A 16,879-nucleotide genomic window follows, 5' to 3' on the forward strand; every position below is an offset into this window, starting at 1 on the left:
TTAAGCATAAAATAAAGCAGACTCTGGCTGAGTTACTCTGTCTATGTGATCAGAGCCTTTTCTCCTTAAGAAGCTGAGCAGACAAGCTAAATAACGTTCTTGTTTCCTCAGATTCTACCTTCACATCCATGCAATGCCAAGGCCTGTACTCTGAAGACAACATACATTTCAAATTCAAATAATTCTCGCTGGTCTCTGTTGGAGTTGTTCCAGATTGTGCTAGTCATGCTGGATCAGAACCAGGCTATGTGCCTTTGTAATAGTCAAATACCTCTCAAAATACTTCTCTCTGTTAAAAAATATCTGACAAATTTGTGGCTACTTTAGGTAGACCTGTTTAGAAAAACAGAAATACAAATTCAAGATGCAGATACAGAGTCAAGTTGTTGCATGTCATCTGAGCCCTGGTGACTGTGCACATGTTCTTAGCCTCTCACGAATACACAGTATCTCAGTGAAATAGCCTGTTTCTCTGCTTGGTTTACCCACATGATAATGAGTTAAGATCATACAGGGAGTCTTACAAACATCAGGTGAGGCATGACAACCCATGTTTAGTCAGCAGTGCCTTTGAGCCCATAGGCTTTTGGGAAAGCCTGCTCCTTTTGTATTGATACTATGTGTTGTATATATGTACAAGTTTGGAGGGGGAAAATTATTTACATCTGACCTCCTAGAATGAATTTAAGATAAAATTATAGCCAAACATGAATATACACAAATATTTTCATGCAGGGGGTATAATACAAATTTTCACAGAGGCTCTTCAGAATGTGATTAATTTATCAAGTCTTTCCACAAAGTTCACTAGCAATTAGTTCTCCTTCACAGGTGAAAGTCAAAGCCCTAAGTAATAAGGAGGAATGTAAGGAAATGTTTCAGAATTCTGTAATCTGTTATCTTTCTCTTAATTTTACTTAGTTGATTTAAACATCATGATCCATCAGGTTCCATCAGTCATCAATCACCTTCCATTCTGTAGCTATCATATGAACTGTATTCCAAAGCACTGGATGCAAATTGTGGTATGTGGTGTTAAGATGATCAGAGTCAAAAGGATACCAGTTGAATACTTGTAGTGACTTTAAATTATTTTTTCATTTACCTGTGTTTCTTGTGTTTTCTTGTTCATGTTAATTCATTGTCTATATTTCTTGTTAAACTGGCTGATTTTGCTTTGAGATTCCTTTTCAAAGCTAGTTTTGTCTTCTCCTTCCCTCAGACTCCCCCCTCCTCATCCATTGTCCCATTTGCAGTGTCTTTAGTGCAGCCCATCAAAGGTAGGCATTTTCAAAAAGTTTTTTCTTCTTCTAAGCTTTAGTGCCTAATTAAATAGATTGCTAAGAGATTGCAGAAAGCATGATTTGCTCTTTTCCTTACCTTCCATGCACAGGTTTCAGATCAGAATTTGTGAGTAAATGGGATAGCAGCGTCCCAAAATATTCCTGTGCTAAGATTGTGACGATGGACAGAATACAAGGAGACTGTGCCAGTCCTGTGCCACCAGGAGATGCGGAGAGGAGCAGGACTGGAGAACAAGACCCAGGACTAATTGTGTTGGGAAAAGCACGTGAGTTCTTCCAGATTTGTGATCTGGAAGGCAAAGGCTTCATCACTCAGCAAGACATGCAGGTAAAACAAAATTGGCTATGTGAAAGGCACAATGAGAGAAGCTCTTAATGCCCTTAATGAGTTGAGACTGATTAATTTAGAGTTAAAAATTGTGGCAGCCTCCTGATACCTTTAAAGAGATATGTAGGATTTAAAATAATCTCTTTGAAGTCTTTCTTACATAATACTTGCATTTGTTTCCACAGACAAAGCAACAAAAAAGTGGAAAATCAAAATAAGTGAAATTTAAAAAAATGCCCAGGAATTTAGTTCCATTCTTGTTGAGAAAGTTGAGACTCCAGTAAATTCGTTACTTTGTGATTTGCCAAAGCATCATGAGTGTATTCCGTCCACCAATTTTATCCTTCTGTTTTTTCAGCAAAATTGTGTAAATAAAGTCATTCACTTTGGTTTCACCTGCCAGACAATGGTGAACCCTCAGCTGGATCACGTATATATGTAGGAAGCATAGAGGAACAGTATTTTAGCATTATTCAGTGTTCACAATAATCTTACCAAATTGTTCTTAAATTGTTTGAGGGGCCAAAATCAGATTTGCTGAAAATGTTGATGAAAAAAAGCAACTATATAACAAAATCTTTTGAAAATGGAATTGGGCGCATATTGCAGAAATGATAAGGTGATTTGAAGCAGTATGTAGCAGAAAACAAGAATGTACTCCTGCTTGACATGCAAAGCATAATTTCATTGTGTTCATCCATTTCTACTTCAGTACTTATGAATGAAATAGAACTGGGGAGTGATAGCAAATAAATTCAGCGCGAACTACTACCAATGGAAAGCATCTAATATAAAATTTAGAAACCTTCCACATCGTCAGAAACAAATATGTGTCTGCATATAGGAAAATGCAAGCGAAACACTTTTAACTACCTGTGTTGGAAAACCAAAAACCTCATAGTAAATTGCTCAGGTTACTAGCTCTCAAGAGCTTTCTGTGTGTTGCAGAGTTTTGCGATGACCTGTGCTAATTCTGCAAAGTTGAAAAAAGATAGGAGTGCAGATGCTTGCTGTGCTGCAGGCTTTACCAATATACATTATCTCATTGAAGTAACTGAATGCAAACAAACAAATATGTTGTTAGTGGTGATTTTGGTAAATTCAGACCCATAGAGAATTTAATGGATTATAATTTTACTGTCTTTCCAAAAAGTGAACATCATATATTTTCACCTAGTGGAAGACCCATGTATGTGTATGTATGTATGTGTATATAAAAAGTTTTAATATCTGTTTTTGCAAGAAATGTAAAAACATTTGTTTATGTTTGATTCTGTTTTATGCTTATAGTGCTGATAAATTTATACTTCAGGTTCTGAAACAGATGTTGCAAAAGATGCAGTAGAAAAAGGGTTGCAAAGGGTGGCAAAGAACAGATAAAGTACGTCTTCTATTTCACCATGAGTATTTTTTTACCATATCTGACAACTTCGGTATGTATGTAAGTGTCTGGTTCATTTAAATACAGAAATCAGTGTGCTCAGAACACTTGAGAAGATGTTTCTTTATATTTGCTTTTGTTCCCTGCTGATCCAATTAAAGATAATACTACAAATACAGACCTTTTGAAGATACTGGATTATCCTTATTCCACTCAACACTTTAGTAAATCAAGACTAATTCAGCTGAAATCAATGCAGTTCCATTAACAAAAAACTGGGGCGAGACCCATCTCCTCAATTTGACTTTACAGTAATTTAGTGACAGTGAATAAAAATTATGAATGAAAGTCTTTTACATTAATTGCAGCAATTCAGAAACTAATCTAATTAATAGAGATTTATTTGGACACCAGTGACAGTAATCTACAATATTTTCTAATAGATTTGGTACCCATTATTTTATTGATATTAAAAAAATGTTGTTTTATACTGAACAACTGTACATTAGACATATACTGTTACAATTATTCATTATGCTTGATTAGAATGACTAGTTCACTAGAATCCCTGTATTGCAAACGTGAGTTTGAAATCAGTATAGTTGATTTTGATTGCACTTTTCATGATGTTCACTCTCTATAGTAAAGACGTAAACGAATAAAATCCGTTTTTTCCTTAAAAGGTACCAAGTGTTGATCACTTTTGCATCCTGCTGTTTGTTAGTTCAGTACTACTTACCATTAATGAAGAATTGCTTCAAATACAAGATGCTAACATTATGCTTTTTCATCTCTAGTCATGTGATACAAGGCATGATTTTCAACAGAGAGTGCTGAGTATCTAAAAGTGCTTAGTATCTAAAATCCAATTAACTTCAGTGGAACAGATCTTGTAAACAAAGTTTTCTGGTGTGTCTATAATACAGTAATTATATTAAAAATTTACTTCCCCCTGATTATATCATGCTGTTTATTTTGAGATTATGTTAGTACTGGTGGTTTGGAATTTTTCATTCCATTTCAAAACATTAAATGTGCTCAACTTTCAAACAAACAAGAGGTTTTCTGAAATTGCAAGAAAGCAAATTCTACCTGAGACTTGAAACCACAGCTTTGCACCTCGGGCCTTGAGGTTATAATGAAAAATGAGAATTAATGTTGTAAATTTTTTTTTTTTTATATGCATGTAGGAGAATTGAGTTCAGATCTTGACTTAGCTATTTGACCTCTGTCTTTTTAGTTAGCAGAGTAAAAGCTTGGTATTTTCAGATAAGTAAGCATAGACATCATGAAAGCACAGAGCACAGTGGGTGGTAATGCAGATAATTTCTCTTTAAGCACCAGTGGTGTCTTTGGATATGTTTTATTTCTTTTTTTTTCTTTTTTTTTTTTAATTTTTAAGAGCCTCATATTGAAGGGATCTATGTTATTTTGCAGTAAGCCCAAAATGAGAAAATAAACAAAAACACACCTATGAGACCAACAATAACATTTAGTTTCCCTAACAAAAAAAAAACCCTAACTTTTTTTTTAAAGAATAAAAACAAGAGGTTGGGAGCACATTGTTAGTCACACAATCTTAGTAACAATGGTAAGTGTGGCCCCGGTTCATCAAAGTAGGTAAATTATCCTCAGGGAATTGGTACATTCTTCAAAATCTCCTATTTTCTTTTTTTTTTTCAAGAAAATGCAAGTAATTGTGGTGTTTACTATTGCAAAATTAGTATAATTCAGTTCAGAATTTGAACCCTGCAATAGGGCACTCCAGCTGTAGTTAGAGAAGCTTATATTTATCAGTCAGGTTTGCAGCAAAACCCACAAGCAGTTGTACTGGAATAGCAGGTTGGTCTGTGTTTATGGCATGGTCAGAAGAGGAAAGCCAGCTCTCAAGAAGCACTCCTTCAGCAAGTCCCAAAGATCTGGCAGTAGGAGTGCAGTTTCTGTTTTTCTAAGAGTAAAAAGAGTAATTTGTCTGAAGCACCTCCTCCCTCATCAGTGCCATGTAGGCTGTAAGAATTTTACAAGAGAAGCTAATTTTAAAAAGTTTCCCTTTAGATTGAAGAGATTAAAATCTAAAGCTTTGGGAAGAGGGGTGTGTTTAAATGAGAAACTGATAATAAGTCAGGTGTATTGCTGATGAAGTAACGTATTTAGACTGAATGTACATCAAGTTTTCTTAGATTTTTGGAAGCAGGCAGCAATGCACAATTAATCCTGCTTAGAAATCCCTTTGGGACTATTCCAGATAGTTCTGTGCTTTAGAAGCTCTGTTGCTTTCCTTTCTCAAGATCACTTTGGAATTCCTTTTACTGCTCTTCCCTTCCACTCATACAGGTTTATAATATATACCCGAAAACCTTTGTTGCAGCCAGGGAAGTCCTGGTTAATGCACTCAGGCAATTCTTACCTTGGCTATATGGCCTGGTATATCGAATAGTGGTTTCTATTGTTCTTGGATTGCAGGAGAGACTTTCTTTGACCCTAAATCCCTTCCCCACAGTGGAACAGGTTAGCACCTTTCTTCTGATGAACTTTATCAACCTATTAGCTTGCAATTTTAATATATTGTATATACAATAGCAGTTCAGGGAAGGGATTAAAATATTAACTAATAAAGCAGACAATTTCACCGGTGTATATTTATATTGCTTCCCAAGCTGAGGAAAGGTTTTACTCTTCCTAGTACTGTCTCCCAGTGGAAATCCTTGCTATTGTAGTTGATTGCCACTCCAGTATCCTCCTGTTTCTGGGAATCTGTCTATAGTGTTAAAAGAATTACAGTAAAACCATTAGGGCCCAATTTAAAGAATTTTTTTTCTCTTTTATGCCTATCTTTAGATTCTCAGGAAAAAAATAAGTGATTTTGTGGAGCTGGTTTCATGAAGTTTTGTCTTTTTTGATGTGAGCATGCTGCATTCCAGAAGTAGACAGTCATGAATTACATTTAACTCGTTACAGGAGCAGCAGGTTTGCTTCTTGGACCATGCAGCTTTCTTAGCTTTGTTTTATTTATTTATTTATTTATTTACACATTTTAAAGCAGCTTTAGTTAGGACAGTATACTCTCTATAATGTTCTTGTTTAGAAAGTGTCTTGCTTGACCTCATGACATGGAAGGAACTAGGCTTACAGTTCTGCTGGCAAGTTTGTCCAGCTGCATGAAAATCAAGCCATTTCACCAGGATGTTGAGACTCCACCTCAAATTCTACCTCTTCCCTGTGTGATTGGAATCTGTGTCACAAGGAGATTGTTCTCACTGCTTTGTCACAAAGGATTCATAAAGGCAAATAATGAAGTCATAAAAGCAAATCTCCCTCAGTTGATGTTGTTTTGTTCTGTGATGTATTTGAATTTTCACTCTGGGAAATAAAAGGACCTTCTGTATATTATTGATGTTCTGTAGAATCTAGTCTTCCTCTCATCCTGTAGTACTGGGTAAAGTTGCTGCATGTTTTGTCATTCCAGAGACTGCATCCTGAGTTACCTCTTAGCCTGGAAGAGCTTGAAAAAGTTTTTGTTACATTGGATGCTGATGGCAATGGCTCACTTACCCCAAAGGAGTTCACCACAGGATTCAGTGAGTTTGGAAAGCATGTCTCCTCTATAGACCTTTATTCATATTCTATACTCTCCACATCAATAAAGAAACATTTTGTCTTAACAGTACACTTAATGATGCACACGGAGCCAGACTATTCCCTAAATATAGCAGATATATCTAACAGATGAAGAAGTGGTCAAATTATGTCTATAGATAGACAAAGGGCTCCAGGGTCTTTCTCTCCTGTGTAAGATGGCAAGCCATAGCACGATATGAGACATATGATGTAACCATTTGAATTACACCTGTTTTAAGCCGTGGAGTAGATCTATGAACAAATTTCGGAAAATTTCCCTTGGGGAAAAAACAATCTTGTGTTTTATTTCATATCAGGTCATAAGACCTGAGAGATAATTAAGATTATCTCTAAGATTAATGTAAGACAATGTTGAAAATGTGTTAATACCACTGTCCTTACAGCTGTGGGAATGCTTTCTACAACAAATTAATTCTTCAAGTGATGTTACTTTATTTCAAAACAAAACAGGATGAGGCAATTATTATTACTGCATGATGGGAGCTGATAAGTTCTTTGTAACTGCCTGCTCTGCAACAGCACTTTTACTGTCATGTTCTCTGTGTTTGTGAAAGGGTTGTTTTCTCCCCAGCTGTGATGTTCAAGATAAGATTACAATGTTAGTTAGTGAGACTGTGTTTGGTTGTTTAGGCAGAATCAATTTTGTACTTAAATTTTCGCTCTGCTGAGTATAAGCATCAGATTTAAGCACTTTCTCTAGAAAATGAAATCTCTTCTGTGTGTGAATTGTAACATTAAATCTCCATTTAAATACTATGTATTGGCCCAGCAAATAGGACCTTCATTTTTGTTTACAAATCATTAATCATTTGAAATTTTAATTCTCTCATGTCCCACCTCCCCCATTTTAGAGCTAGATCAAGTATCTTAATAAAGAGTATGCTTTACTCTGCAAATTACTATTATTTTAAAAAGAACTAATGTGTTACTACTTTGCTTTAAGTAACTTATACATATTTCTTAGTTAAATTAAGATTATTTTCATAAGTAGTCCCTGCAAAACCAAAATTTTCTGTTAAGGGAGGCTGTAAGTGGCTGCCACCTCCAGCAGCTCCAGAGCCTGGAGATTCCTCCTGCCCAGCTGCTGGACCCCAGTCCAGAGACCCAGATGGATGTGGCAGCTGCTTTCCTGTTTGCAAGTTCAACTGGTAGTGAAGTTAAACGTGTATCCCAGAGACACCCATACATGCGTGCACACAGACACACAAAGGACATGGACACAGCAGGCTACACAGATTGCCACAGACAAGGCACTGCCTTCAACAGCACCTATGTATAGGATTTACGTAAAACATAAGGACAGACAGTGTAAAGCATGCTACATTTTAACCTGCTGCACAGGACTGACAGGCATTTTCTAGGGATCCAGGCTAGGTAGTCATACATTTGGCTAGGTGATGATGTTGGCATCCCTAGTAGAAGCAGAAGCTGTATTAGATAAAGGCTGCTTTGGAAAACTAGAGAATGCGGGAAGCAGGGTAGTGTCTGGCTAAAACTTCTACTGCACCAATTCGTATGGGAGAATCTCATCCATATTTGTAAATGGTGGCAAATCTGAAATTTACTGTAACCTCTCTTTGCAACATATTCTGTTGTCTCTGTTAACATGCTCTGCTGGGTGCTATGAGAAAAAATGAAAGATAGAGTTGATAAAACCATAAACCCACACCACTATTTCTGTTTCCTTGGGTCTATGGTAACTTCTATACTAGAATTTAGAATATAACCAAAGATCCTCTGCAGAAAATCCCTTTTGCCTAGATACCTTAAAAATTCTGACTTGCAGATGTTCAAATAAAATAGCTGGCACGTTTAGAATTTGACATAATGTATCTGGTCTTCCCCAGCTGAGCACAAGTACATTGATTATTCATGTGGCAATTTCACTTCTGTATCCTCACTGTACAACTACTGTACTTCTTTTTTCCTTTCTTTTTATGGATGTAGCTAAAAAGCCTGTAGCTGTTTGTTTTAGTATTCTTTGCAGGTCCCAGTATTTTTGGCTCTCTTGTCTATATATATATATACACACCCTTTTTATCTCCAATTCGAAGATAGTTTCAAGCTTCACCTGTTTGTTAATTTACTTGAACCCTTCAGACCAGTTGTCTTCAGTAATATCTATTCTTGCTTAGCCTCATGTTTCATTTAAACTGAATCAACTCATTTGTCAATCAGTGGTTATTTCTTATAATCAATTCTTCTGTAGTGTTCTCAACACTTAATAGAGGAAATACAAGGTAACATCATGTGTTGTTGGCTAGTGAAAAATTGTTGAGAAAATCTCATGAGTTTCATGAAATGACTCATGACTATGATGTGGTGTCAATAGCCAGGAATATCTGAATCACAGAATGGTTGAGGTTGGAAGGGACCTCTGGAGGTTATCTGGTCCAACCCCCCTGCTCAAGCAGGGCCACCTCAGGCCAGTTGCCTAGGGCTATGTCCAGACGGCTTTTGAATATCTCCAAGGAGGGAGGCTCCACAACCTCCTTGAGCAACCTGTGCCGGTGCTTGGTTACCCACTCAGTAGAAAAGTATTTCCTCATATTCAGAAGGAACCTCCGGTTTTTCGGTTTGTGCCTATTGCCTCTTGTCCTGTCAACAGGCACTACTGAAAAAAGCCCAGCCCCATCCTCTTTCCACTCTCCCTTCACGTATTTGTATACGTTGATTATATCCCTGAGCCTTCTCTTCTCTGGACTAAACATTCCTAGCCCTCTCAGCCTTTCCTCACATGAGAGGTGCTCCAGTCCCTTAAATCATCTTTGTGGCCCTTTCATGGACTCTCTCCAGTATGTCCATGTCGCTCTTGTGCTGAGGAGCCCCAAATTGGACTCCAGGTCTGGTCTCCCCAGTGCTGAATAAATGGGAAGGATCATTTTCTGCAACCCGGTGGCAATACTCTGTCTAATGCAGCCGAGGATACCGCTAGCCTTCTTTGCAGCAAGGGCACATTGCTGGGTCCTGTTCCTGGTGTCTACCAGGATTCCCAGGTCCTTTTCTGCCAAACTGCTTTCCAGCTGGGTAGCCCCCAGCATATATTGGTGCATGGGGTTGTTCATCCCCAGGTGCAGGACTTTGCACTTACCCTTGTTGAACTTCATGAGATTCCTGTCAACCCATTTCTCCAGACTGTCAAGGTCCCTCTGGATGGCTGCACAACCCTCTGGTGTATCAGCCACTCCTCCCAGTTTGGTGTCATCTGCAAACTTGCTGAGGGTGCACTCTGCCTCATCATCCAGGTCATTAATGAAGATGTTAAACTGGACTGGACCCAGTATTGATCCCTGGGGTACATGCTGGTCACTGACGTCTAACTAGACTTTGCACCACTGATCACCACTCTCTGGGCCTGGCTATTCAGCCACTTTTCAGTCCACCTCATCGAATGCTCATCCAGCCTGTACATCAACAGCTTCTCTATAAGGATCTTGTTGGAGGCCTTACTGAAGTCCAGGTAGACAATATCTACCACTCTCCCCTCATCTACCAGGCCTGTCACTTCATCATAGAAGTTTGTCGAGTTGGTCAAGCGTGACTTCCCCTTGGTGAATCCATGCTGACTACTCCTGATGATTTTGTCATCCTTAATGTGTCTGGAAATGGTTTGCAGGATTAGGTGCTCCATCACCTTCCCAGGGATCAAGGTTAGGCTGACTAGCCTGTGGTTCCCTGGGTCCTCTTTCTTGGCCTTCTTGAAGATCGGGATGACATTTGCTTTCCTCCAGCCTTCTGGCACTTCTCCCAGTCACTATGATTGATCTAAGATTATCAGGAGTGGCCTCACAGTGACATCTGCCACCTCCCTCAGCACTCCTGGGTCCATCCCATCAGGGCCCACAGACTTATATATGTCCAGTTTGCTTAAATATTCCCTGACCTGATAGATCGTCTTCCACCAAGTGTACATCTTCCTTGCTTCAACCTTTCTTTCTGATCTCTGGGACCTGGGATTCCTAAAGGCCAGTCTTGCTAGTAAAGACAGGCAAAGGCGGCATTTAGTACTTCCTCCTTTTCCATGTCCTGTGTAACCAAGTCCCTCCTCTCGTTGAGGGACACATCTTCCCTAGTCTTCCTTTTGTCTCCTATGTACTTATAGAAGCCCTTCTTTTTTTTTTTTTTTTTTTTACATTCCTGTCCAGCTGCAATTCCATTTGGTCTTTAGCTTTCCTAATTTCACCCTTGCATGCCTAGACAATGTTTCTGTATTCCTCCCAGGGTACCCAGCCTTGCTTCCACCCTCTGTTTGCTTTCTTTTCGTGGTTGAGTTTGGCCAGGAGCTCCTTGTTCATCCATACAGACATCCTGGCATTTTTGTCTGGCTTCTTATTCATTGGGATGGCGCTTGCGCTTGGACGAGGTGATCCTTGAATATTAACCAGCTTTCTTGGGCCCCTCTTCCCTCTAGGGCCTTATCCCTGTCTTCCGAGCAGGTATTTAAAGAGGCCAGAGTCTGCTCTCTTGAAGTCCAGGGTTATGAGCTTGCTTTTCACCCTCCTCCCTGCCCTCTGGATCCCGAATTCCACCATCTCATGGTCACTGCAGCCAAGGCTTTCTTTTGACTTTCACATCCCCAGCGGGACCCTCCTTGTTGGTGGGTATGAGGTCCAGCAGAGCACCTCTCCTCATTGGCTCCTCTGTCACTTGGAGGAGGAAGTCATCATTGATGTACTCCAGGAACCTCCTGGTTTGCTTATGTCCTGTTCCATTGTCCCTCCAACAGGTATCGGGGTCATTGAAGTCCACCATGAGGACCAGGGCCTGCAAACATCAGGCTGTTCCCATCTGTCTGTAGAACGCCTCGTCCACTTGTTCTTCCTGGTCGGGTGGCCTATAGCAGACACCCACTGTACTGTCCTTTTTGCCTGTCCTCTCTTTAATCCTAATGCATAAGCTCTCCATCAGCTCCTCTTCTATCCCCACACAGAGCTCCATGCATTCCAGCTGCTCTCTCACATAAAGGGCAACTCCCCCTCCTTGTCTTCCCTTCCTGTCCTTCCTAAAGAGCCTGTATCCCTCCATTGCAACACTCCAATCATGGGAGCCATCCCACCACGTCTCCATGATCCAATCTTTCTGTTATTAATGGAAATACCCAAATAGATGGAAGAAACTCCTGTAGGGGTCAAGTTTAGAGGAATTAAAATGCATGTGAGTCAAATGGAGTGAAAAAAGTGTTAATAAAATGTAGCTTTCTATATGCAGTTTATACAGGAATTTGAGGTGTGCCTTTGATCATGCACTAAAAAGAATGTTAAAATAGGAGGTATGTTTTATCAGTAGCAATGCTGTGGTTATTTTCAATTCCTAACTTCTGTTTAAGAATATCAAGAAATAAGGCAACAACATTTATAAAGTGCTTGTTGCTGCAATTTATGTCTTTTGTTTATGGAGGTCTGAATTTTTTCAGTATGTTTGTGAATTTTGAGGTGAGTGATTTACTGAAGGCTAGATGTTAAACTGGGGACAAACTCAGGCATAGAACTCAGGGGTCCTCTTGCCATAACTCATCCTTTTGTTGTTTCATTATACTCCCTTTTCTTGTAAACAAGTGTAGGTGTTACCCTCACAAATTATATTTGCTATAAAATTTGATATTTAGTACGTTGCTCTTCAGTGACATTGCTTCTTATAGTAAGTTCTGAAAATGCTAACGTGTGTAATTTCTAATTCTTAGGCCAGTTTCTTTTGGGGCAGATTGCTTTGAATAATGAGATGATGAAGCAATCAGAAGGTGAAACAGCCTGCCCACTTAAATGTGAAGAGACCGTGAGTGATGATGAGGATGAGGAACTCCAGTTCTCAAATCTGATGGATCGGCTTGGAGCTAAAAAGGTTTTGGATGAGTGAGTCTTCACAGCAATAGTAATAGATTGTATGATCTTCTGTGATTCAGCTCTGGGTTTGATTTTAATGGAATCCATGATGAATGACAAGAACCAAGGCTTCTCAGTAACACAGTAATTCTTTAAAAATTAATTTTCTTGGTTGTCAGAGATGGTAAAATGCCATTCAGCCAAAATTTCCAAGAGGATAGCTATTGTGCTCCAGGCATATGAAAAGTGTATTTGTGCCATATGAAAGCTATACCATTAACCCACTGATGTACCATGAGTTTTGAACATAGATAATTACTAGCATGTAATCCACATGATGCCACTGATTTTCAATCAAACATTGCATGATGACTGCTTTTTTGGCAAGAGCTGTGTTTAAAGTGCACCAGTTAACCATAAGAAAGAATGTTTTCTCCCCTTTTTCTGCTTTTTCTCCCCTCTATGCATAATTGCATGTTGTGATGGCTCTGATAACACTACCTCTTCCAGGACCAGGATGATTCACCCTGAAACACAGAACGCAAAAACTGCTCTAAAATCTTCTTGTGTGTTGACCTGACATTCATTGGTCAATCACAGTGAATGTTCTAGACCAAAAAAAACATGGGGCAAAAATGGGAGAGAATCTGGACAGATAGTAGGAATGTTTAAGAAATGCATCAGTGATCCTTACCATGAAATAAAAGTGCTCATCAGTGCTTCTCTTCACCTGACTGCCTGTTACAGGAAAGAGTTGATTGTCAGTCATGCTGAAAGGCTTTCATTATGAAGAGATTTTTATCACCCACTTTTTCTATCCTTATCCTCATTTTGTCCTTTAAATATAGCACTCTTTGCTGGCTAGGTTCAGGCTTACAATACACATGGAAGAGAATGAGTCAGGAAGAAACAAACAAAAGAAGTTGTTCAGGAGAATTTTGGCAAAGTATTAAAAAACCCATTGTCATTCACAGTAGAACATCTTTTTTCCCATATCTGCTGAACAGATTTGGAAACAAAACATTATCTTGGTAAATCTTTAAATCAAAGTTTTCAAGATGTCATGTTATGATTTTTGTAGCAGTCCCATTGTGGAATTAAAATGGGTTGAAAATTAAAGAAGACAGTAAAAATGCAATTTCTTGGCTTGTCTAAGTAACTTAGGAGACTGAGTCTCATTCATTTCTCATTAGGAAGTGTTTTTGATTAGCTTTCCCACTGCCCCCTCCCCACTAGATTTGTGGGAATTTCTTTACTTCTAATAGAAGTGACGGGATGGTACAGTGTAGCTCATCTGTCTCCTTTCTTATCCATTCCTGTTTAGATGAAGTGTCTTTGCAAGGCACCCACTAAGCAAGCAGTTCCTGTGATCCTCTGCAGTCATGCATGGCCAAACTTCATGACGCGCTTTTTGAATAATCTTCCACCCACCTCATGCTTTTCAAATCTGGCACTGCTTAAGCAGCCCTTGTTTTTAATAGGCCTTGTGTTCTGACTAGTGATGCCCTGAAGCCTCCATCCACTAGGATGCTGTGAACTGCAGCCTGAGAAGTGTTCTCTCTTAATGAATCCTTTATGATCTCTTCTTTCAGTGAGAGTGATGTGAAGCAACTTTGGTTGCAGCTGAGAAAAGACGAACCTCATTTACTTTCCAATTTTGAAGAGTTTCTGGTCAGAATTTTTTCCCAGCTCCAAGAAGCAGATAATGAAAAGAACGAGTTGGAATGCGCTCTAAAAAAGTTAGTACTTCTCTTTGTTGGACTGTTTGTGTAATTTTACAACTATCTTACCTACTATTTGAATCTTTGAAATAAACGAGGTATCTCACTGAAGAACTAGGGACTATAATCACAAGAGTTCCCATAACGTAAAATATTATTAGTCTTGGAGAGTACCAGTAAAATTATTTATAATGCAGAACTGGCTGAAATTAGCTTTTCTCTTCCAGTTAACAGATTTTGTTGACTGAGATTCTTTTGCAGATATCTATTATTGCATTGCTGTTTTAAGACAATATTAAACAATTCACTAGTTAATCAGTTTGATTCCAGAGGACAGTCAGATTTAGCAGTAAATCTGGTAAATTGTCTGTGTGCTTTGCAAACATTGCGTGCAGAAAAGCTATAAATCTGGATTAACTGGCCAGAGTAATGAGAGGTTTAAGATGTTAAAGCAGCACAAAGCACTGATACCAGTGAAAATATAAGTTAGCAAATATATATATAAAACAAACATATGAAATATAGTAAACAATATATATTGGTTTTATATATAAAAACAGATGTGTGTATATACAAACAAATATATAAAATGCATATATAAAAACAAATATATAAGAAATAAAAATTAATAGGTCATCCTTTAATATGTAGCTATCTAGAGGGAAAAAAATTGTGATGCTAAATCTAAATAGAATGCAAAATCATGCCTATAGTTCAAGTTCCCCTGTATTTTTATTGCAAAGTGTCACTTCTGAATTTCAGATTCTTACAGATTGAGTAATAAAGGCAAATATATTGTTGAACGTTTACTTCATTTGCTCAGCAGTCTCCTGGCTATTCTGAGAATGTGACAAGGCTTCTGAAGAAAGAAAAAAACTAAAAACATATGGTGATTAAAGACAATTGATATTGATAGCAGCGTTTTCATCTAAGTCTACAAGTGTGGTTTTAGCTTTCAGACAGCTAGTCAGCTGGAAACAGCATAGAGATAGTTGTGCTGTCTGGTTTAGACTAGACATTATTAACAACCATGTGTGGTGAGGTATTTGTTTTGTGGTGGTTTGGTTTTTTTTGGTCAGATTCTTGTCAGAGTGTTTTGTGAACTGGATGAATACATTTGTCTGTTTAACAGCTGTGGTCAGCACAGAGGTGCATGGAGAATACATTAGCATTGCCTAACTTTTCTGGCTGACATGAAATCTCTACCTTAAAAATGCACAGGTTTTAGCTAATTTCTTCTTTCTATTGCTCCTGATAACACCTCTAATTTCAGTACATAGGTTGTTGTTTTGTTTGTAATCAATAGCTGGAAGAAGTTAGAACTATCAGAGGAGTAATATTGTCTTTGGTAACAGTGGGGATGAACAACCTCTTTTATTTTAAACTATGTACAAATAACAGCAAAGATCAAGATAAGACCATATAGAGGGGGAAAAATTATTTTTTTATACCCACATGCTTCTTAGCACTAAGATGCATGTGTCCACATAGACTGGCCAGGATGTACTGTGGGGTCACAGAAGATAACGGATGCTGCTTATTGAGGTCATATCATGACTCCTGGGTTCTTCTTGATTGCTGACAATAGTACCCTTTGGAAGTTGAGAATGAATGTGATCTTTCATCTTTTCTTCCTGACTCACCTCTGTGAGTCATTAGGCAATAATGCAGTCTACTGTCAGCCTTTTGTCTCCTTTCCTGGATGTAGGCTATGCTTTTGTCTTAAGTTGTTCCTTTTTTTCTAACCTGGATGCCCTGAGAAGCTTCATGTGCATGTGCTAGGATCTTTATGCCCTGCCAATCTATGCTGTTGACCCATGCCATTCTTCTATACCTGCTTTTTGTCCTTTCTTCTGGAGCTTTCACACATGCATATTTTCATTCATAAACCTGAATCCTGTGGTCTAAGGGACTCAGGGGTTTCCTCCTGTCCAAGTTCAATAGATATAGTATGCTGCTGCTGCTCCCATTTGTAGGTCCAGCTAGTAGTGAGGCTGAATGTATATTCTCAATACACACACATGCAGATATACCACATATGGGGACTGTGCAGACTAATACTGATTAGAAAGTAGTGCCTCTACTGGCACCCGCCTAAACACAAGCAGCGTTTACCTAAGCATGAAGGATGATAGCCTGTTCTGTTTCTCCCATCCAGTTTATGAGGAGTGAATTTTATTAGTGAAAACATACACACATGCAGCCCCCACACACACTTACTTTATTCAGAAACAAACTTGCATTCACAGATCCTTTGAATATTACCCTGGACTTTAGCCTACCTAATGTCCCTGCCTGCACCCTGGGCCCCTTACCCATTCCTTGACTCAGACCGTGGGTCTTTCCAGATGTGGGTCTCCTTCTACTTGCTGGCTGGTTCAGCTGGATTGAAGTTTGCTACCAGAATGTGTTCATTTGCTCACTCATTAACAATCACAGATCCTTCAGATATTAGCATGAGGCTTTTTAAGTCCATCTAATGGCTATACCGAGACCATAGTCCCTTTACCTCCAGTCATCAGCTCAGACCTTGAGTTTTTCCAGATGGAGATCTCCTCCTCCTTGCTGGCTAGTTCAGCTTGAAGTGTGCTAATGAATAACACCCACACAGAATAGACATTGAGTCCACACAGTTAGAAATAGGATGTAATAAGAAGATAGCATAGTCTGCGAGAATCAGACACAGG

General features: G+C 38.7%; 1 protein-coding gene across 2 annotated transcripts in view; it reads left to right on the top strand.

Moving 5' to 3' along the window:
• The window catches only part of CRACR2A (calcium release activated channel regulator 2A), a 64,680-nt gene that overhangs the window by 9,728 nt on the left and 38,073 nt on the right, over positions 1–16,879 (top strand). For both annotated transcript variants that reach the window (XR_015706461.1, XM_009474072.2), the window contains exons 2-5: positions 1,394–1,632; positions 6,480–6,591; positions 12,333–12,501; positions 14,064–14,210. Coding sequence is in view for 1 of the 2 variants with exons in the window: in XM_009474072.2 (XP_009472347.2) it covers positions 1,394–1,632; positions 6,480–6,591; positions 12,333–12,501; positions 14,064–14,210 (667 nt within the window). In the remaining variant the exon portion in view is untranslated. The remainder of the gene's footprint in view (positions 1–1,393; positions 1,633–6,479; positions 6,592–12,332; positions 12,502–14,063; positions 14,211–16,879) is intronic.

This window comes from Nipponia nippon, unplaced genomic scaffold (genome assembly GCF_047370975.1).
Source record: "Nipponia nippon isolate SJK-2023a ecotype South Korea unplaced genomic scaffold, ASM4737097v1 scaffold_3, whole genome shotgun sequence".
In the NCBI taxonomy this organism is placed as follows: Eukaryota; Metazoa; Chordata; class Aves; order Pelecaniformes; family Threskiornithidae; genus Nipponia; species Nipponia nippon.